Source organism: Rousettus aegyptiacus, unplaced genomic scaffold (genome assembly GCF_014176215.1).
Source record: "Rousettus aegyptiacus isolate mRouAeg1 unplaced genomic scaffold, mRouAeg1.p scaffold_m13_p_4, whole genome shotgun sequence".
NCBI classification, from domain to species: domain Eukaryota; kingdom Metazoa; phylum Chordata; class Mammalia; order Chiroptera; family Pteropodidae; genus Rousettus; species Rousettus aegyptiacus.
The window spans coordinates 23834604-23855341 of NW_023416307.1; the positions used below are offsets into that span (position 1 = coordinate 23834604).

Here is a 20738-nt window from a genome sequence, read left to right on the forward strand (position 1 = left end):
TAGGAGTTGGAAAGAGACTACTACATAATTTCTGCCCCAAACAGTAAGAATATATCTTTCTAGGGTTAGGTTTTACTTTAAAATTTAAGTTCTACAAAAATAGATAGAATAATTTAAAAAATCAAAATAGAGTAGGAGGTATTAGTAAAGAAAGCAATTGCAGAGCGAAGAAACCAAGCTACACAGAAAGGGAGAAAGGATTTCCATATGGAAAAACACAGAGATAGTATACAAGAAAGCTAAGTACCAACTAACAATTTTGACAGCCAAAATTGTTATAAATGTTTATAACAGAATAAAGTCTGCAAAGATTTTAACACTTGGTAATATCAGCCAAAAATGTCAAAGTTTTTAAACAATCTTCAAAAAAATCAGAAAAAAATGTTGAGCAAATTAAACTTCTCTAATCTCTGACAAATATCAAAATGGGTAAGATATTATAGTACGGGCTAAAAAATAGAGAAAACAAGATTAATTGCATCTAGACATTAGTATTTCTTTAAATTCTCCTCAAAATATGATCATCTTTCTAAATACAGTATAATGTGACAGTATACTATTAATAAAGAATGAAAGGGTATGGAAAAAAAGATAAGACGATAAAGTCATAATTCTTATAAATACTGTTAAAAGTACTTCTACCTATAAGGAACATTATATTTTTATTATCTGCTCCTCAATTCCCATCCCTACCAAATGATTATCACCATAACAAGAGATAGCAAAATTATGTATGTGTATATTTCTTGACCCAACAACCTTACCTCTATCCCAAAGATAAACAAGCAAAACTATGAAATAACATACATACTGACTATTACTATACACAGCACTAATGGTAAGAGCAAACAGCCCAAATGTCTGCCAATATTGGATAGGCTGAATAAACTACGGTACGTTAACACAGTGGAAACTACACAGCTGTTCAAGGAATAGGGAAGATGTATGGAGTAATCTCTGGGATATCTTGTAAAGCAAAAAATGCAAGATGCAAAATTGTGTGTATAGTAGTATGATACCTTTTATCCAATAAAGGGAAGGATATGAAGATATATGGATTTGTTTATATTAAAAAACAACAACGACAACAAGAAACCTAAAACAGTATTCAGTAACATATTATTAGAACACTATTGATTTGTTATTTGAAACTATAACACACACAGCATCATTAATGTCTTCAGGAACCAAAATTTTCTTTTAAAAGAACAGAGCTTCAAATAAAAAACCAAGAATAAGACTCACAACAACGACAAAAAATAAACTCAATAGCATGCTAGTAAATCAACTCATTATTTGAAAACCAGTAAATAAAGAAAAATTATTCAAAATTTGTCACACCTCAAGGTAACCAAATGGTTGATGAGGCAAAGTCTTTGATAAACGAATTTAAGCTAATAAATGCAGAATAAATGATAGAATTACAAGATTAACATTTCACAACTCTCAGTGAAACATGGTTCTCAACAAGTATCAATGGCTGATAAAAATAATAAGTTAAAAGCCTAATAGGAAACTATATGATAGATCAATCAGACTGACAACACCTGAATACACTGATCAACCTTAGCATCACTAAGAGAGGAGCAGACATAAGTGTCTCCTGATGTGACACAATATAAAGTGCACAGCATCACCTACAAAGTGTTCTTTATACGTATCAAGGCTCTAAGCTAATAACCGGTCTACAGGAAATACAGGGGTTAGATAAACATGTTACATATAATCATACCACAGGAACGCAGAGAGGAAAATGTGGGAAATTCAACAGAACAAATGACCTGGTTTCTTAAACAAGTAAACAAATAAGGAAGGGGAATTGTTTCAGATTTAAAAAGGAATAAAGAGACAAATTAACTAAATGCAACGTGGGACTTTGTTTCCTAATATAAACTATAACACTATATATCTTAATAAATAAATAAATTAAATAACTGGAGAAATGGGACCTGCTACTATAGAAAGACATTTAGGAGACTACTGGAGAAATGTGAAATGTTACTATGGTTATGTTAAAATAAAAATAGTTCTTATCTTTTAGACATTTTTAAAAAGCCTTTAAAAAAAAGAATGATGCCAGGACTAGTGGTAAAGAAAAAGACAATGGTCACTTCACTCTTCAATGAGTGGGGGAAATGACTGCAAAAATGGGAGTGGTCTAATGGAACCTGTTTCAAAAGAGCTGGAGCTCTTTAGGGAACAAGTGGTCTGGAATCAGCAATGAGGGGTAAGGAAGATACCTACCCGACCTCCAGACCCAGTAATACTGGGATAAAGAAGAAAAAAACGCTTTTACTTGAGAAGGCTATAGGAGAAATACTAGCCTCAGGAATCAGCCAGTGTTTACTTAGGAAAAAAATGTGAAGAGTGCTTTCCGTGAACAGGCTGAGCTTTGACAAGGTCACAGATGTGTGCTGCAGGTGTGTACTGCACTACTCTAGGGCTAAGCGAATGGCCCCCTTAGCACTGAGCAAGCCATGACTATAGGTGATAACCCTGTAAGTCTCCCTTCAAATCCTAGAATTTTTAAAGTTTCCTTGCATGAAGGGTAGAAGAGGGCTACCCCACAGACCCCCATACTCTGATTTCAAACAGAGACCGGGATGAGCCCACGCGTCTCACTCCAAGAACTTGTCAGTTCCATTAGCCAGCAGGAGCCACTCTCCTCATCCCCTTTGCCTGCCTGCTTCTGGGCCTGGAGTCAAGTGGGTCAGAGACTTCACTCCACACTCTGCGTTTATGTTCCATTTCTGGTCCACAGAGATGTTTATCTTGTTTTTGAGTCCATATAAGTCTTTTTAAAAAATATTTTTCATATATTATTGATGTCTTTGGAGCCAAAGGTATATCTATTCCTTCCAAGTGTGAACTTATGACACCATCTTCACCAGAAGTCTGAACTCCCAGAGACTTTTTAAAAGGTCCAAAATGCCATCCTCTCCTAGAAACATTTTAAAGCTAATGGAATGAAATAGAAGTTTTTAAAGGAAGTTATATGGTAGTTTCTTTGTAGCAACATGATACTCAGTGAAACAAACTGGCTTTTATTAAGGTTTGGGAAAATACAATATTTAGACATTCATTTATATAGGCCTCTGCTATTTTTCAAATTATAAACACATTTCTTAAAATTCATATTTGCCTAAAACGTCACAGGAGAGAATTCTCCTTTTTGTGAACCTGGAACACTAGAACTAAACAGGAATAAAACATTCCAGCTATAATAACAAAACTAAAAATACTCTGATAATTGCTGTTATAATTTCAAAACCATAGTGAACCTCTTATCAGAAATGTCCTGCTCTGAATTTTAAATCGCACCCATTACTCTTTTCAACTCCAAGATTAACCTCCTGATACTTGAATCACCTAATACTTTCACCTGACCACAATATTTAGACTCCTCAGACTAACATAAGTCTAAAAATTCTGTTTCGACATTTCTAAAATACTCATGTAATCTTATAGATAGCTGTAACCATAGCAATAGCTAGCATTTGTTTTTGTTTTACATACATTATCTTATTTAATCCTCAAAAATCACTCTATTATTAACTCATCTTTACAGGAAATAAAATGATTAAGTGAACTTCGGCAACTATTAAAGCCAAAACTGTGCCCTACGCTTAATTAAGAGTGGTAAGAAAGAGGTAAGCTTGGAACCTGAGAAATGCTTCTTTCACTCCACCTGTACCCTCTCCCTTCCAGGCACCTCCCTCCTAACTAAAAGACTTCAATTATCCCAGAATTATCTCCTGGGATCCAGCCTGGAGAAGGAGCAGATTAAGAAACCCTTCTCCAGGCTGAGTCACACAAAAGTTGAAAAACTGGGAGACATTAGGGCAATGAAGTGTATTACCAGGTAGCTACTGCCAGGTCAAAGTCTAGATTCAAGAGTTATGACTCAGCATGATCTCTGGTTTCTGAGTTAAGAAAACACAAATCAACCAATAGCCTAATAAGCTTCTAAGAAAACTGTGAAACTCTAAACTTTGCAAACAAAAAGTTGTGACAGTTCAGTCCCCATGGCGGTCGATGATCCCACCTCATAATAAGATTAAGTGGGCTACTTCCAATTGTAGGTATTTACCCAAAGAAAACAAAAACACTAATTCAAAACAACACATGCACCCTTATGTTCACTGCAGAATTACCCAAGATATGGAAGCAACCTAGGTGTCCACTGATATGTGAATGGGTAAAGAAGACGTGGTATGTATATGCAATGAAATATTACTCAGCAATAAAAAAGAATGAAATCTTGCCATTTCTGACAACATGGATAGACCTGGAGGATATTATGCTAAGTGAAATCAGTCAGAGAAAGACAAATACCACTGGATTTCAGTCACATGTGGAATCTAAACAAAATAAAACAAATGAACAAACAAAACAAAACAGAAGCAGACCCACAGATATAGAGAACAAGCTGATGGTTACCAAAGGGGAGGGGCAGGGGAAGGATGGGTAAAATAAAAGAATTTGCTCTATGAGGGGATGGATTATTAGTGTTCTCTGAATATTGTTGTAAAGGATGTCTAATTTAAAATTAATTAATTGATTGATCCCCAATTGCTTCAGCTGGTAGCACAGGTGCTTCCGTTAAGGGCTGAAAAAAAAATTAAGTGGGTTCCAAAAATGTAGTCCCCAAGAGAATCCTCCCAAGTGGGAGATTGTCAAAGAAAAGCAAACTAGAGTTGCCAAATTAGCCAAGCAACTAACTCTACTGCTAAAAAAACGAGTTCTCAGGTTCTCAGGATTTTAGCTCTGGACCTGGTAATCAATGTGTGCTATTCTCTCTTCTCCCTTTTTCCCTGACTGCTTTCATCGAAGCTGTTCCGTTTTCCCTCCATCATTGCAAATGGGAAAATGGAGAGGGTAAGGAGATTAAAATTCACGTTTATTTATAGTTTTCCAGACCAGAGATTTGGGGCTGAATGGAATAACTGGATGAATCTAGGTTATCTTCTTTTAGGGAGCAGATGGGTTTATTTTCAGTTACATATGGAATGGCTGCATTAGTTAAGTTGTGCATTTCTGAATTACACATATATGAATAAGGGGATGAATGTGTGCTTAGATGCCCTATAAGGTGGCTCGTAATGATCCTCACCTCCTGGTAGGCACATCCTTTTGTAAGTCTCTCCATTTATGTGTGAATAGGACCTTGTAGCTTACTTCTAGTGAATAGAATATGACAAAAGTGATGAGATGTCACTTCTGACGGGGGAAAATAGATATGGACATGAATGGTGCAGGTTTGATCATGGGTTGATGGTGTTGGGGCTGGGTAATGAGTACATGGAGATTCATTATACTGTTCTGTCTACTTTTGTATATGTTCAAATTCTCCAGAATAAAAAGTTTTAAAAATTTAAAATAAGTAACGAGAATAAAGAAAATTATAATGTACCTAAATATTATGTATCTGGTGACCATATTATCCAAATTTTAAAAATCTGGATAGTTAGGCTAAAGAATATTTAAATAGACTTTTCCTAGAAATCACAAGATATATACCTCCAAATTTTTATAGTATTTGTAATAACTCGAATTCTAAATACTGAAGATAGAGGCAACTGATACAGACAGAAGGAAGAGGAGGAAGACGGAGTTTCATGTTCTTTGGCACAAGATTTGCCATTAGCACATTTGTCTTTGGCCCCTTTCTCCTACTTTTTGTCAACTGACTATTAAAATATTCACTGAGTTCTTATATGCAAGACACTGGGCTAGGCCCTATAGGAGAAATAAAGACAAGTGAAATACAGTACTGTGTAAAAGGTTTACAGGTGAATAGAGAACCCTCCCTCTGATGTTCTCTACCTGTAAAACACTTCTCCCCACCTTCCATGTCACATCCTAACCTTCCTGTCTTAGTCTGCAAAGTACTGTGTTCCAGAATTACCTGTTTTTGTTCTTAACGCTCATTTTCTCACTTTAGCTTGCCTTAGATCACTCTTAAAAAAGAAAAAAAAAATTAATAGGGGGAAATAAACTCATATAACTATTAATAAATAAAATAATGTACCCTGACTGTGACTTGCAGGTTGGGCCTGCCTTCGGGTCAGCTCCAGGAGTCTAACCTGTCATAGCTTCCTCCTTCCTCCCTCAGCTGAACGCACACATTTCCTAAATGCTTCAAGCTTCACTATCTCTGCCTCAACCCATAACTGCAGTAGCTGTGGGTGCTCAGGCTCTATATTAGTAAAAGGTTCTTATTTTATGTCATGAAAAAAATCATTAATGGTATAGTTAAAATATATTTATGTGACTGAATTTTTATAAATTTGCTTTAAATATAATTAATGAAGATAATTCCAGAATTCATACAGTGAAATAATGTAAAAAGAAGCAAGTTTAATCAACCATTGAGCATAATCATACCTGCATGGTCCTTCTTTTAGTTAATGTTACTTGAAAATTTTTCCACTCCCAACGTTGCTCCACCACGTGTGCAAAAACAACGTGTCCATTTCCACAGGCTCCAGCGATCTGAGTGCCGTCAATTGACCATGCAATATTAAATATGCTGCCAGTGTTGGGCTTTTCTAAAGCATATGACCACTGGAACGGAAAAAAGAGAAAAAATGATTTATTTAAAAAAAAGGTTTTTTTAAAAGTTTTAAATTGAGCATATTGTTAACATTAAGATAATTTTTTAAAAGAATGTTTTTATTCTAAATAATAAATATTTTTCTTAATAAAATTATGATGTACTGAACAAAAGACACAGAGGTCATTTTTAAAGTACACAGTAGAATAACATGAGATCTCTCAAGAACTGCAAAATACCCACACCATTTCAATTCACTTTATTACTTTTAAGTAATAATTCTAAATGGGTGAATACAAAGATTTTGTAGGAAAAAATAAAGAGATCTTACTATTATTTTTTAAGTATCTCTATAGTCCCTATATCTAAAAATTTATGATCACGAAATTTCAAGAATGTCACGAAAAATTGAAACTAAACACAATGTAACTAAAACATCACTGATATACACTTCAAATCACCAAAGTATAGATAAATTGATATTTTTTTTTTTTACAAAATGCAGTAAATACAACCTCTCCTAGGACCTATCTATTTGTGTGAAAATGATATCTAGAGATATCAATAAGCATTAACTAGAACAAAAGAGGGGTGTGTGTGTGTGTGTGTGAGAGAGAGAGAGAGAGAGAGAGAGAATAAGAGAGAGAGAGAATAAGAGAGCGGGGGTGAGGGGGTGGGGAATGCATTATATATGCATTTTCTTTCATTTTTCAGATGCAAATATGTATTTGCTATGTCAGCGCCCAGGGCAGACCACTCCAAAACACCCTTCAATGGCATATTGATTATTTTGAATTAAAGGAGGGCACACTGACCCTCCTTTGTCTCCTAAAATGCAGGAAATAAATCTCCCTCTATAAAAGATGGCCTCCTTGCTCCAAGGGCATTGAGAGAGCCACCCTATTGCCAGAGTTAAGGAATCTAGAGTCTAAAAGCCTGCTTAAACAAAGCTTGTTATTTTTTACTAATTTACTACCCAAGCCCTCTTTCTGTTTAAATTCCTTTCATGAGCACCCAAACCTGTTTCTTATCTTGTCAGTTCTTCAACAAATGTATTGTTTCTTTGTCTAAAAAGTATTAAAAGCTAGCTGGTTTGATCATTTCTCTGAGTATCATTTATGATCTCCTGTGTAGATAGATGTATTCGTTTCTTTCTCCTGTTAATCAAGTCGTGTCAATTTTATTAGTAGTCCAGATGTAAGAACTCAAGAGAGAGTAAAGTCAGGGGTGCTGGGCAGGGGTTCCCCCTCTGACAACTAGAAGGATGATTTATTTTTCTGACTAAATTTATGTATATCCTCTTTCCATTCTTCCAACCCAATAGCTTATAGTCAAATTAAATCTTGATTCTTGTTGCTCTTGGATGGGTATTTATTTTTGTTCTATATTTTTATTTTTTCAAAAATATTCATTATTAGCAATGGGTTCACTGACAAAAAATTTAGAGGAAAGGGAAAACTACATAAAAAGATTCACTAATTCATACTATTATAAAACGATATTTTAAATTTGCAGTAAAAGTTTATATATACAATTAAAATGCTGAATGATTCTTAATGCTCACTGACCTTTTTGCAACTTCCTCCCACTTCCCTTCAAACCTCTGTTACTTAAGTAAAAGGACAAACCATAAGCTTTGCTTTATCAGCAGCATGAAAATATTAGAAACTTCCTTTTCTGAAACTAAGAATAAGTTCATGAAAGTTCATTATATATATATAATACTTGGGTCATCTTTTTAAAAATAAGTGTAGAAAACTAGGAAATTCAAGGGTATAAATAATCTGCTTCTGGCAATAAAATGAAATTAACTCAGTTGCGTTTAACAAATAAGATTATAAAATACTAGATGATTACTATTTTATATAAAGATAAAAAGTGGTTGATATAGACAAATGAGACTTGATTTGATAATAATAATACTTTATGGCTTGGACCAGGCTTTCGGCACATCTTTCTTTCATTCTAAATCTAGTCTATTCTCATGGAACAGAGAACTGACTTTAAATTGTATTTTAAAACCACAGATTTTATTTTAAAACTATTTACATTAAAGCATGATTTTAAAACATCTAAAGAATCAAAAAAACCTGAAAGAATCTTCTTACTCAAATTAAACATACAAGTATCTAAGAATTCATGGATGCCTGATCTTAAGAGGAGAAAATGAAAAGAAATGTTTAGATAATATTATCAACACTATAGTCTTCTGATTTCTTTCACAGTCCACATGAACCAAGAAAAGTAAAATCTGCAACATGCAACTTATCTAAAAACAAATTACAAAGAATATAAATTGTGATACCCAAGTTATATTGCACTGTTACTTTTTTTAAATTTAAGAAGTGCTTTCTCTTTTAGATTACTGTAGTGATAAAAAAAAAAAAAGCATACAGCACAAGCAAATTATCAGAGAACAAGTCTTTAGTAGTTACTAAATTTGGGAGGATGGAGTTATATTTTGTCCAGTAGGTAAATCTAATCATTTGTATTGGTAAGTCAAAAAAGATCAACTTATCATTTGTACTTTTAAAGAGACTTTTAGCACTTTAACTCTCTTTTCTTCCCCGAATATGTCAAGGAATATTGGATTCAAGTTTGCATTTCTACCTTTCAGAGAAGAATGAGCCAACCGTCATTTAGTAGTTCCAGCAGTAAGAACCCTAAAGACGAATTTTTAAAAACCCTTCACTTACATTTGTCTCATTCCTTAACCAAACTATCCCTTACTTTGAAATAGTGTTACTCAAAATGTGCTCTGGCTAGCAGTGTTTTAATCTCTTGTGATTTTGTTAAAAATGCAAACTAATGGGCCCCAGCCTGTCCCATGGAATCTGATTCTCTCTCTAGCCAATAAGGGCCAGGAAATTTTTAATGAGCTCTTCTGAGGATTCCTAAGTATCTAAGATTAAGATATTGGTTCCCAATTCAGACATTAGAATCTTCTGCGAGGCTTAAAAATAATAGATAGAAAGATAGAAAGATAGAAAGATAGATAGATAGATAGACAGACAGACAGACAGACAGACAGACAGACAGATAAAAACCAAACCCAGGAATCCAACCAATTAAATTCAGAATCTTTCGGGGGCGGGGTCTGGGTATGTTTTTAAAGTAATCTAGGTAATTTTAATGTGAGCCACTGTGATTTGGTTTAAGACTATAATGAGCAGCTGGCTCACTGTTAACACCTTGCCAATTCATCAGCTTACTCTGAAGAAAACTACCTGACCTTCATTTTACCCTCTACACCAGCTTCTCAATGTATGTGTAACTTTGGTTTCTTACATTCATGAACTTAATGTTTTTCCTTTTCACTTTTTATCATTAGAATTACAAATATTCAAAAGCCAGACTGTGGACAACTATAGGACACGATCCAGTTTCTTCAACTACAGAAAAATGAAAGGGGAACAAAGATGTGGAAGGGGAACTTAAAGATCAAAAGAGATCTAAGAGACTTATCAACCAATTACAATGACTATACCTTATTGCATCTCAATTCTAACAAACTGAAAAAAAAAAAAAGAAAATTGGAAAAATCTGAACAGTGACTGCACACTTGAGAGCATCAATAAGTTATTGAGTTATTGATGTTTTTAGGTTTAATAATGGTATTGAGGTTAGATTTTTAAAAGTCTTTGTGTTTTTAGTGATATATACTAAAATATTTAGTGATGAAATGATGTGATGTCAGAAATTTGCTCAAAATTATCTGGACCATGGAGAAGTAGGTGATGGTACAGACAAGATAAGAATTAGCCATTAGTTGATAACTGCTGGAAGCTGGGTAATGGGTAAATGGAGATTCATTATACCAGTTGTGCCCCTTGTTAGCTCCAAATGCATCCAATAAATTTACTGCTTAGTATCATGAACTCATTAATGTTAACATATTTGATGTATTTTAATAAATATAATGCTCAAATTAGCCCATTTTTAGCCAGTGTGATCCCTCAAGCTGGTTCTTTAGTCTTTTTGACAGAATCTTGTAGTCTTTGATCACTTCCCCTGTTTTATAGTATGACAAAATGCTCCAGATTCACATTTTATATTTCCTGACCCACCACCTAGAATCAGCCTTTCTTCAGTGGGCCCTGGTTCATTTTGTGGAAATATGGAAGATGGTATTGAGAGAAAACCCACAAGTGCTAGGGGTGCTCACCGTTACTAGTGGATCATTGCTTTTCTAGGCCTTTTTCATAAACAGAACGAGGAAATGTTTTCATGACCTCAAACTGACCCTTTCCATTCAAATCCAGGAACTACAGGATTTTTGTTTACCCTCACCAATCTTACCTCAGTATCTCCCCTCACCTAGTCAACAATCCTACTTCTTAAAAGTACCAATATACTCAAACTAACAATATCAACACTGCAAACTATTACAAGTTTCAATTTTTTTCATTCTTTTGCCCTTAAGCCTATTTCCTTTTTTAATAATAATAACTTTGAGATACATTTCACATACTATAAAATTCACCCTTTTAAAGTATAGAATTCAGTGTTTTGGTTTTTTTTTTTAATAGGCAGAGCTATGCAACAATCACCACTATCAAATTTCAGAACATTTTTATCACCACGAAAAAAACCCATACCCATTAGCAGTCACTCCCATTCCCTTCTCCCCCAGCTCTTGGCCACTTATCTATCTTCATTTTCTATTCTGGCCATTTCATATAAATGGAGTAATACATTATGTGGCTTTTGTGACTGGTTTCTTTCACTTAGCATAATGTTTTTAAGGTTCATCCATGTTGTAGCATGTATCTGTACTTCATTTCTTTTCATTACTAAATAATACTGTATTATATAAATATAATATATTTTCTTTTTCCACTCATCATTTGATGGGCATTTGGTTTTTTCAGCTATTTGGCTATTATGAATAAATGTTACTATGAACATTTACGGATAGGCTTTGGTGTGAACATGTTTTCATGTCTCTCGGGTGCATACCCAGGAGTGGAATTGCTGGGTCTACCGTAACTCCATGCTGAACTCTTTGAGGAAGTGCCACACTGTTTTCCAAAGTGGCAGAGAGATGTTCTGTTGAGTCTCTACTGTGAGACCAAGAAGCTGACAATCAAATCATTCAGTCATTTGGGGAATAGCTCCCCTCTGAGTAGTGACACAAACAACTAAATACAATTAGGCTCATTTATTTCATTTAGAGTTTTAGGAATTGCTTTCTAAAAATTTGTCTTATAATTATATAAAATATTTATATGATTCCAAAGTTAAATTTACAAAAAAATATATATATAACAAGGTATCATTAAAGTCTAATTTCTACCCTTTTTCTCTCCTCATTCTCTCCCTCTCCTATAAATATCTTTTGTTTTATCCTTATATCTTTCTTCAATATGTACGTGTATGTGTGGGTGTGTGTAGGTACCAGCATTTACCTAAGAAAGGTGTTAGAGTATGAAACAAATATGTCTAATAATATATCAGGTATTATCTGTTGTAGTATAATGATATATACATTCTTTTATAGCCATTGAGTGTATGATCAATACATTTTTATGTAACATGTCTATGCATACATGTTTGGCTTACATGTGCCTTTCATATGTGGTCTATTTTATTTGCTCCTCTCTCTTTTGGAATACATTTTAATATACAGAAAGGTTTCAATTTTTATCTAATTACTACCTTTATTCTAATTACTTTTATAAAAATACCCTTATCCCATGCCACCTTTTGGGGTGTTTTTCTATTGGTTGTCCACTAAAAGCAATATGAAAATTAGGAGATATCGTCCTCCTCCTCTTTTCCCCATGATTTTAAGTAATATCCTTTTATCTCCAAATTAAAACCTATTAGATAATCAGCAAGTTTATTCTAGGTTTCATATATTTTCTCATTCACCTATTTTTGCACTGTTGGTACCTATAGTTAATACAAACTACAGATAGTATATATTACTCTATAGATAAGAATATAACTAGTGCTCATAATCAGTCCTTATTTACTATGCCCTTAGTCATAATGTTAATCTGAAGTTAATTCTCCAGTAGACTCCTCAAAACACTACTAGGAACATTCCTTTAGCTCTTCCATACCAGTTTATTCCAGTTTGTTTATGACCTTTACACTTAAAAGTCAGACTCGCTGAATATAAAATCTTTGGCTCACCTCCTTTCTTTGAGTATCTTATGCTAATCTATTGTCTTCTCCCATAAAGTGTTGCTATCAAAGTCTGATGATATTCTGGTTTTCCTCCCTTTATGAGTGACTTGGTCTTTTTCTTGGATGCCCACATAACTTTTTTCTTTTTCTTTAAATTCCTTTAGTTTTATTAGCATAAATCTGGGTGTTGGGCATCTGGGTCAATTTCCTAGATATCTGGTATGTCAAATCTCTCATGTTTGAGGAAATCTTTCCTGAATGGTAGCTTTTAGTTATCTGTTCTATTTACTAATTTGGGTTTCTCCTTTGAAGCCCTTTGGAAATTCTACCACTTTCTATCAAAACCTTATATTTCTTTTACTATTTCCTTGCTTCCCATTTTTATATTCCATTTATCTTAAGGCATTATCCATTATGTTTATTTGCTTTTATATTCCTTTTAGTTTGGTCTTCACTTCTTTAATAATTTTTCCTTCCTTATAATTCCCTCCTGAGTTCTATCATCTCTCCTTAAAACTCTCCTTTTCTCTAGTCACCTTGTTTCTTAATTTTCCTAGTCTGATTTATACAGTTATTTCATAGCTTTTGTCATATTCTTAATATCCTTCAGCTTGTTTTGAATTATTTGGTTACAGTACTTATCTGTTTATGGCATGCTTTCATTGTCTTTGGTAGCATTATATAATTTGACTGTGATCCTGTTCTGCTGTTCATTTTTAAGTGAAATGGGTTTTGCTATATTTTTTGAGACCAGCATCTTCTAGTTTTTTTCTTCCATTTTTATCTGGACCATCTATTTTCTTTGCTCGGTTATCTCTCCATTTTGATCAATCTGGATCTGACTACCAGCAATTCTGTTCAATGCAGTGTTTAGTCCAGAGAGGAAGCTTGATTTGTTAGTTTCAAGAGCACATTAGGCTCAGGGAGCTACAGCGCTATCAAATACTGTCAAGGTCCCCTTGCACTCACTCAGAATTGGATCCTACAGAAATTTCTTTCCGGTTTCAGCTGCTATTCTCAGACTGATCTGTTTCACTTTCAGGTATTTACAGTGATTTGGGCATTCTTCTTTTCTCGTGGTCTTAGAAGCCTGGCCATCTTTCTTTTGCTTCTTCGCACACAGATTCTGATACCTATATCTAATCAATGGTACTTGGAAAAGCCACTTGTATTTGGAAGTTGGTAGGGATATAGTGTCACCCAATTTTATTGTAGTTGCTTTTTGGTTATGGTCTCTTATTTTCTTTTTTTTATGGGGAGATTTGAGAAGATTCAAAAACTATGCCAATATACCCAATGACATGGATAAATCTCACAGATACATGATTGAACAAAAAAGACACAAAAGTATAAATACTGTATGACTCCATTTATAAAAAAGTCAAAAACAAGCAAAAATAATCTATGGTGACAGAAGTCAAAATAGTAGTTACTATGGAAGGGTAATTGACTAGAGGGAAGCACAAAGAAAGTGTCTGGGTTGTTAATATTATGTTCTATATCAATATGGGTAGTGGTTTCTTGGGTATTTACATAGATAAAAAATTACTGAGCTGCATACATAAGATACCGTATATGTTATATCGCAACTTAAAAAGTTCTGACTCTGCCATTATCTTTCTCCCAGTAGATTTAAAGTCTTTAATACATATTTAATTATTATAATTTAGTAATATTTAATTGATATAATTAAAATTATACTCACGCTTTGCTTTCATGGTTTGAGTTATTTTGAGGCGATAATATTGAGCTAAAATTAGTATTCAACATCAATACTAAAAGTAAAAGGCTATATATAAAAGTATATATTTTTTTAAAAGTATATTTACGGTAACCATAACCATGTAAAAATATGTCTGCTCAAAGACTTGTAAGGTAAATAGAAAATAAAAGTTGTTTTTGTTTTTGGTATGTTGATTATGGGTATTATTTTTCTATTTTGTTGTTTTCACTATTTTACTGCTTTTTTGCCACAAATTTCTTCAAAATATAAGCCTACATATCTAATTAAACTATTTCATATTAATTGCTATTTGTGCCTACACAATACTAGTGAGGCTTTCATTTATCTTTCTATTTATTTATTTTTATTATGGTGACAATGGTTAACAAAATCCAGTAAGTTTCAAGTGTACAATTCAACAGTAAGTCATATATATTTTGCATTATATGTTCACTGCCCATAGTTAGATTTCTGTCACCACATATTTGACCCCTTTTACCCCTATCTACCTCCCTTCTACCTCCACTAACCCTCTGGTAACTACTAGTCTACTGTCCATATCCTTGAGTCTCTGTTTGTCATGTCTGTTGCTTTTAGGTTTATATCCCACACATAAGTGCTATCATGTGATTTTCAACTTTTTCTGTGTGGCTTATTTCACTTAGCATGATTATCTCAAGGTCCATCCATGTTGTCACAAATTGCACTATTAATTTTAAGCAATAAATTGCAACTAATGGTTTTCTTAGAATACAGAATATGAAAAAAATAAAAAAAAATTACTTTTGGCTTGGTTAAGAGCAACTAACTTCTTAAAAAATTAAGATGAATAAGCAAAACAAAAAAAACCCAAAATGGGAAAAAATCAGTAATTATAAAAGAAGTTTCTAGAACACAAATATGATCTGTATTCACAATATGATATCCAAGTAAAATACGAAATGTTATTTTCAGGTGTCTAGGAAGAAGTAAAGCACTATGCCACTGAACAAGCACAAAACAAATTGCTCTTAAGCTTTTAAGAAGGAGCAATATATTTTTGTCTAAAGGCAGTTTTGAAAAATTGTAAGGCTTGCCACTTTGGTTTTGGCTCTGGGAAAATATCACTGGTATCTCCCCAAATATCTAGGACCTCGATGGTCTCCAAAAAGGGCCATCTCCCTGGGTAATAGTACTCTATGCCTCTCTTTTCATTCTCTTATGCAAAACTTCCTCTTAGCTAGCCAAATTATTGAGAAAGGACATGATCAGAACAAGTTTAATGTTATTCCCATGATACTATTATATTTTAAGAAACAGCAATTTCTTGAATCAAAATAATAAAGCTAACAGGAGAAATTCTGTTATCAATAAGGTGGTGAAAAGCCTTCTCTCAGACATTCCATCTACATAACTCATTGCTAAGATTGGCCCTGAACTGCAGTTACAAAGATACACTTTTCTATTACTGCTATAATAAATTACCACAAACTTAGAGGTTTTCATAGTTTGAGTATTTTGAGATTATGATATAATATTGAGCTAAAATAAGTTTTCAACATCAATACTAAAAGTAAAAGGATATATAAAAATACGCTTACAGTGATCATAACCATGTAAAAACATGTCTATTTATTATCTTACAGTTGTATAGAGCATAAACCCAAGACAGGTTTCACCAAGCTAAAATCAACGTGCTGGCAGGGCTGCATTCCCTTCTGGAGGGTCTGGGGGAGGATCCATTTTTTCGCTCATCCTGGGTGTTAGCAGTATTCAGTTTCTTACAGCAGTAGGACTGAGGCCCCCATTTCCATTCTGGTCATTCATGGCTTCTAGAGGCCACCTTTGTTCCTTGACCAGGGTCCCTTTCCTCTATCTTTAAAGCTAGCAATAGCATGTTGAGTGGCCCTTACTTTGACACTCTCTTCCTTCATCTTCTAATCCAACTGGGAAAGAGACTCCCTGCTTTGAAGGACTCGTATGATTAGACTGGGCTGACTTAGACAGGCCAGGACAGTCTTACCATCTACAGGTCGATACCTATAATCTTACTTGCAAAATCCCTTTGTCATTTAAGATTATATATTCAAGTTCTGGGAATTAGGGTATGGGCATCCTTGGGGGCCCATTATTTGGCCTACCACAAAATTGGAGCAGTCATTTTGGGGGTTTAAAAAAGCATATTCATTTTTTTCCCTAAAGAATTAGATTCAGATATAAACAGCATGAACACATGAAACAATACTTTTACCACTTTTTAAAAGTAGTTTGGGGGTTGTGGTTTTGGCTTTCAAAAGGCTTATTTTCACAATTAGAAAGAAACTAAACCATAATTTGACATGTTGTCACTAAGAGGTAGTAGGATCTTGGTATTTTTCATGTGGTACTGAATATCAAGGATATCTAAAAGAAAACATTTAAAAATTATTAAACAAGCTACTTTTAGAAAGAGAAAAGCACCAAAATAGTTTTATGACATCAAGCAACATATGCATTTAATATTCTATCATATGAATTGTATAAAAAACATTGAGATTATATTAAGAAAAAGAAAGCTATCATTTTTCATGACGATTTCCTGATCACATGAAAAATTAGACTGAGAAAGAATCTTCCTCAGAGACAATAAGGACATCTTAGAATACCAAGAGAAAAGTCCTAAAGGAGTAATTTTAAATCATCAACTCTATAACCCTTAACAGATGTTACTGCAAATAATTAGATATGGCCTAATAGTCTGAAAAAAATCTGTAGTCTTAAAAAGGTAGCTAGTAAGGAAGGGAAAGGTAATTTAACTAAAGACAATGAAATGAAAAGAAAGAACATCTTTTCTTAAATGGAAACGAAGGATTAAATTTTTTTTTTTAATTTTATTTTATTAGTTTCAAGTATACAGTACATTGGTTAGACATTTAAATACTTTATAAAATGATCCCCCTAAAAACTCTTTCTCTCTTCTGGAGACCTAGCCATTACATTACATGATTATCTCTAGCAATGACTAATGAGAATATATGAATATTGAAGTTTGGTTTATGAGATATTTATAAGTAGAAAAAAATATGAGATTTTAGAAGAAGGAACTGTACCCCAAATGGAGGATAGCAGAACAATGGAACACTATATAAAAAATCATAGCTAGATTGTCCATGAGAACAAAAGGTTTTGTGTGATTTTAGCAGGTACACATCTAGAGAACATTTGTCAAACAGAAGTAAAGTTGTGTGCTTTTACACATAGAGAATTAAATATAGATTTTTAGGTACCAAAATCAGGGGAGTGGGGGAAAGACCATGATCTCCAGTCATTTGACAAAAGGTTTGCTGGGTTTTTAAAAAATGTTTTTAAGTTACTATCAGAGAAGAAGTTTACTTGGTTTAGTCTCACCTAAAACAAGTACAGACATTTCCGAAAATTTACTTTTATTCTATTCCTTCTTTATCCTCTCACAATTATAACCTTTGCCATTATATAACTTATTTAATTATCCATTTACATATCGGTACTCTCAACAGAAGGTAAGCCACTCCTAGAGGACAGGTATGGATGTTATTCTTTAAATAGCCAAATTATCAAACAGAATTTAGTACACATGAATATCTGTTGAATGAATGAATGAATGAATGAATGAATGTGCAAGCCTTCTTTCTCAGAACTCAACCTTGACTTTAACCATACTCGGCTTTTAAAATTAAAAATCCAAGTTACAAATTAAAATCAAACACTTAAAAACTAGCCTTCTCAAAAACATCCACCAATCTAACTAAATAGATCAATTCTAGTAATGAACTAATGAACTAGCCAAAGACATTGAGTTACATTAACTTAAATTAACGTAAGTCATTAAAAAACAAAACAAAGCTCTTGTCTGCACAAAGATCCATTAAAATGCAACATTTATGGGACACCTACTATCTGTTAGATGTTCATTTTTAAAAGATTAAAGTAATAGAACTCCAATTTTTTATTGCTTGCCAAGTTTCTTCTAGCAAGTCACGACAGCAAGGTCTCATCGTGAAGGAAGCATAGTTCCCTTAATGGTTTATACTCCATGGCTTTATGGCTTCTAGCAAAATTGGTTTTATGTTAAATCTGAAAATACAACTCTAATTCCCATTATAAAGGCAGACATTTATTCATGTAAAAAGAAACTCTTCAGAGGATTGAACTGAAAACTTCTGACAAATTAGGCTAATGCAGCCTTTAAACACAAATAGTAACCTACTGGGTTGGCTGCTCCCTCCTCCATTTTCAGGACCTGGCCTTCCCCAGCAATTGCTATGGTTGCTGTATGAGAGTCCTGGCAGCCACATTTGTACAGTACATCTCACCTGCCTAGGCATATATGATTAGACCAGGCATTAGTATATTATCTAGGCTGGGCCAGGGACAGGCAGAAGCAAGGCAGAAGACAAAGGGAACACTTCCTGTGTTTTCTTAGCCCTCCAATTTCTGATGCCTAAGGCCTACCGACTTCTTTACTTGGCTTCTGGAAGATATCCCTGTAACTTTGTAACTAATCCTTCTTTTTGCTTAATGATTTCTGCTACTTGTATCCCACTATAATAAAATGTAGAGTAAATGAGAATTTATTGGATCACCACACTTCTCCAGTACTGCTTGAGTTTTTCCCACTCCTGGCATGCCATTTGCAGGGCTGCTTCTTTCTATCCAACAGCCTTATGTTAAAAAACAACAGTGTACTAATGCTACTCAGGAGGGGAAGCCAGCACTAAGTTCAGTACCCATGGAAAAGGTACCATAGAACTGTGAAATTGAAAGGAAGCAATCACTTAGCCTAGCCCATTTATTTTAGAGAGGAGGAAACCGAAGTCCCAGGAGAGGCCTTTAACTTTGTAAATTCACCACTGGAGTCTTGACTCCAGAGCTCTATGAACATGCCAATGCTACTCCTTCATTAAAATAAAATAAAACAAACAATCATACTAGATAGCAAAATACAGAGACAACTAAGAATATGTAAGCGTCGACCTACCAGAAGATCGCACATCCCTTTGAGAGGCCATTTTTTTTTCCTACAGTTTGTCAAACTGTTTAGGCACATAGATTATTTCCCAACAGGGAAATAAGATATTTAACCATGACTTTACTATAATAACTTTTAAAAGTATCTCTCAAACGTCAACCTCACCCCCTTCTCTTCACTGCTCCTGTATAAATATACCAGGTTAAAAGGATCTTCAAAAGCACATATCTTTAGCCAAGTTGAATGAATTCAATTCATAAAATTGGGTGTTCACAACTTAGATGTAGGTGGAAGAGAAAAGAGATGCAAAGCTTCTTACATTCTTTAAGGTATATTAACTGATTTTTAAATTGCAGGCTGGCTTAAATTATGTGTTGACATAGATAATTGACAAGGAAAAGTTACATATAGCAGTTAAGACTAGTTACTGCAGGTGGTGAATCATCGCAATTATTTTAATTGAATAGAAGAATGAATGAACAGAAAGAAGTGTTTTTATTATAATGACTAACAAGATATTCAAGAAGAGAGAAATAAGAATGGCAAAAAGTTTTCTCTTACACAAGCAATAGCACCACCTGCTGATAAATAAAAGCCAAAACATCATTTAATTTTAAATATGCTAAAAGGTATCTTATATATCCAAATCTTTTCCCTTGAATTCTGTTATATTTAATGTAACATAATGTAATTCGTTAATATATTCTGCATATTTATTCATAATAACTATGTTGATTTGAAAACTTTTACCTTATATATTTGAATCATGCCTTTTTAAAAATGAAAGGTAAAAATAAAATAATGGAATCTAGAGAAAAATTATGGTACAATGGCTTTTAATTTTTATTCTATATGTAATTTGCTTATATCACAATTTACTTAACCACTCAGTAATGTATATTTAGTGTCTGATATTGTGTGGCTACCTCACCTAAAATAATGCCTTCTCCCATATCCAGTTTTATTTTTCATAACATTATCATTTAACATATTACATATTCATTTTATTTGCTTTCTTATAACCTTTCATTTGCTGAAATAACAACTCGGAATAGGGAATTTATTTTGTTTACTGCTGTTTCTTTAACACCTAGGGTAAATGCCTGGCATATAATAGATTCAATAAATATTTCTGAAGGAATTAGTGTATATGAAAATGAGTAAATGAACATGCAATGCATTTCTAAACTTCCTTGAAGATATAATAGCTGGGTCAAAAGTTTCAAGGATCTTGACAGATTTTATAAAATCATACTTGAGAAAAGTTGTACAAATTAATGCTCTCCTCAGTGTATAACAAGGAGGCCCATTTTCCCATTTTCTGGGATACGGTATTGTGCTACGATTTTTATTTTCAT

The 20738-nt window shown here is 33.6% G+C and overlaps 1 protein-coding gene across 4 annotated transcripts in view; it reads right to left on the minus strand.

The window, feature by feature from the left end:
* The window catches only part of IFT80 (intraflagellar transport 80), a 92183-nt gene that overhangs the window by 29622 nt on the left and 41823 nt on the right, over positions 1–20738 (minus strand). For all 4 annotated transcript variants that reach the window (XM_036219825.1, XM_016149039.2, XM_016149049.2 and 1 more), the window contains one exon: positions 6388–6567. In XM_036219825.1, coding sequence (XP_036075718.1) covers positions 6388–6567 — 180 coding nt within the window. The remainder of the gene's footprint in view (positions 1–6387; positions 6568–20738) is intronic.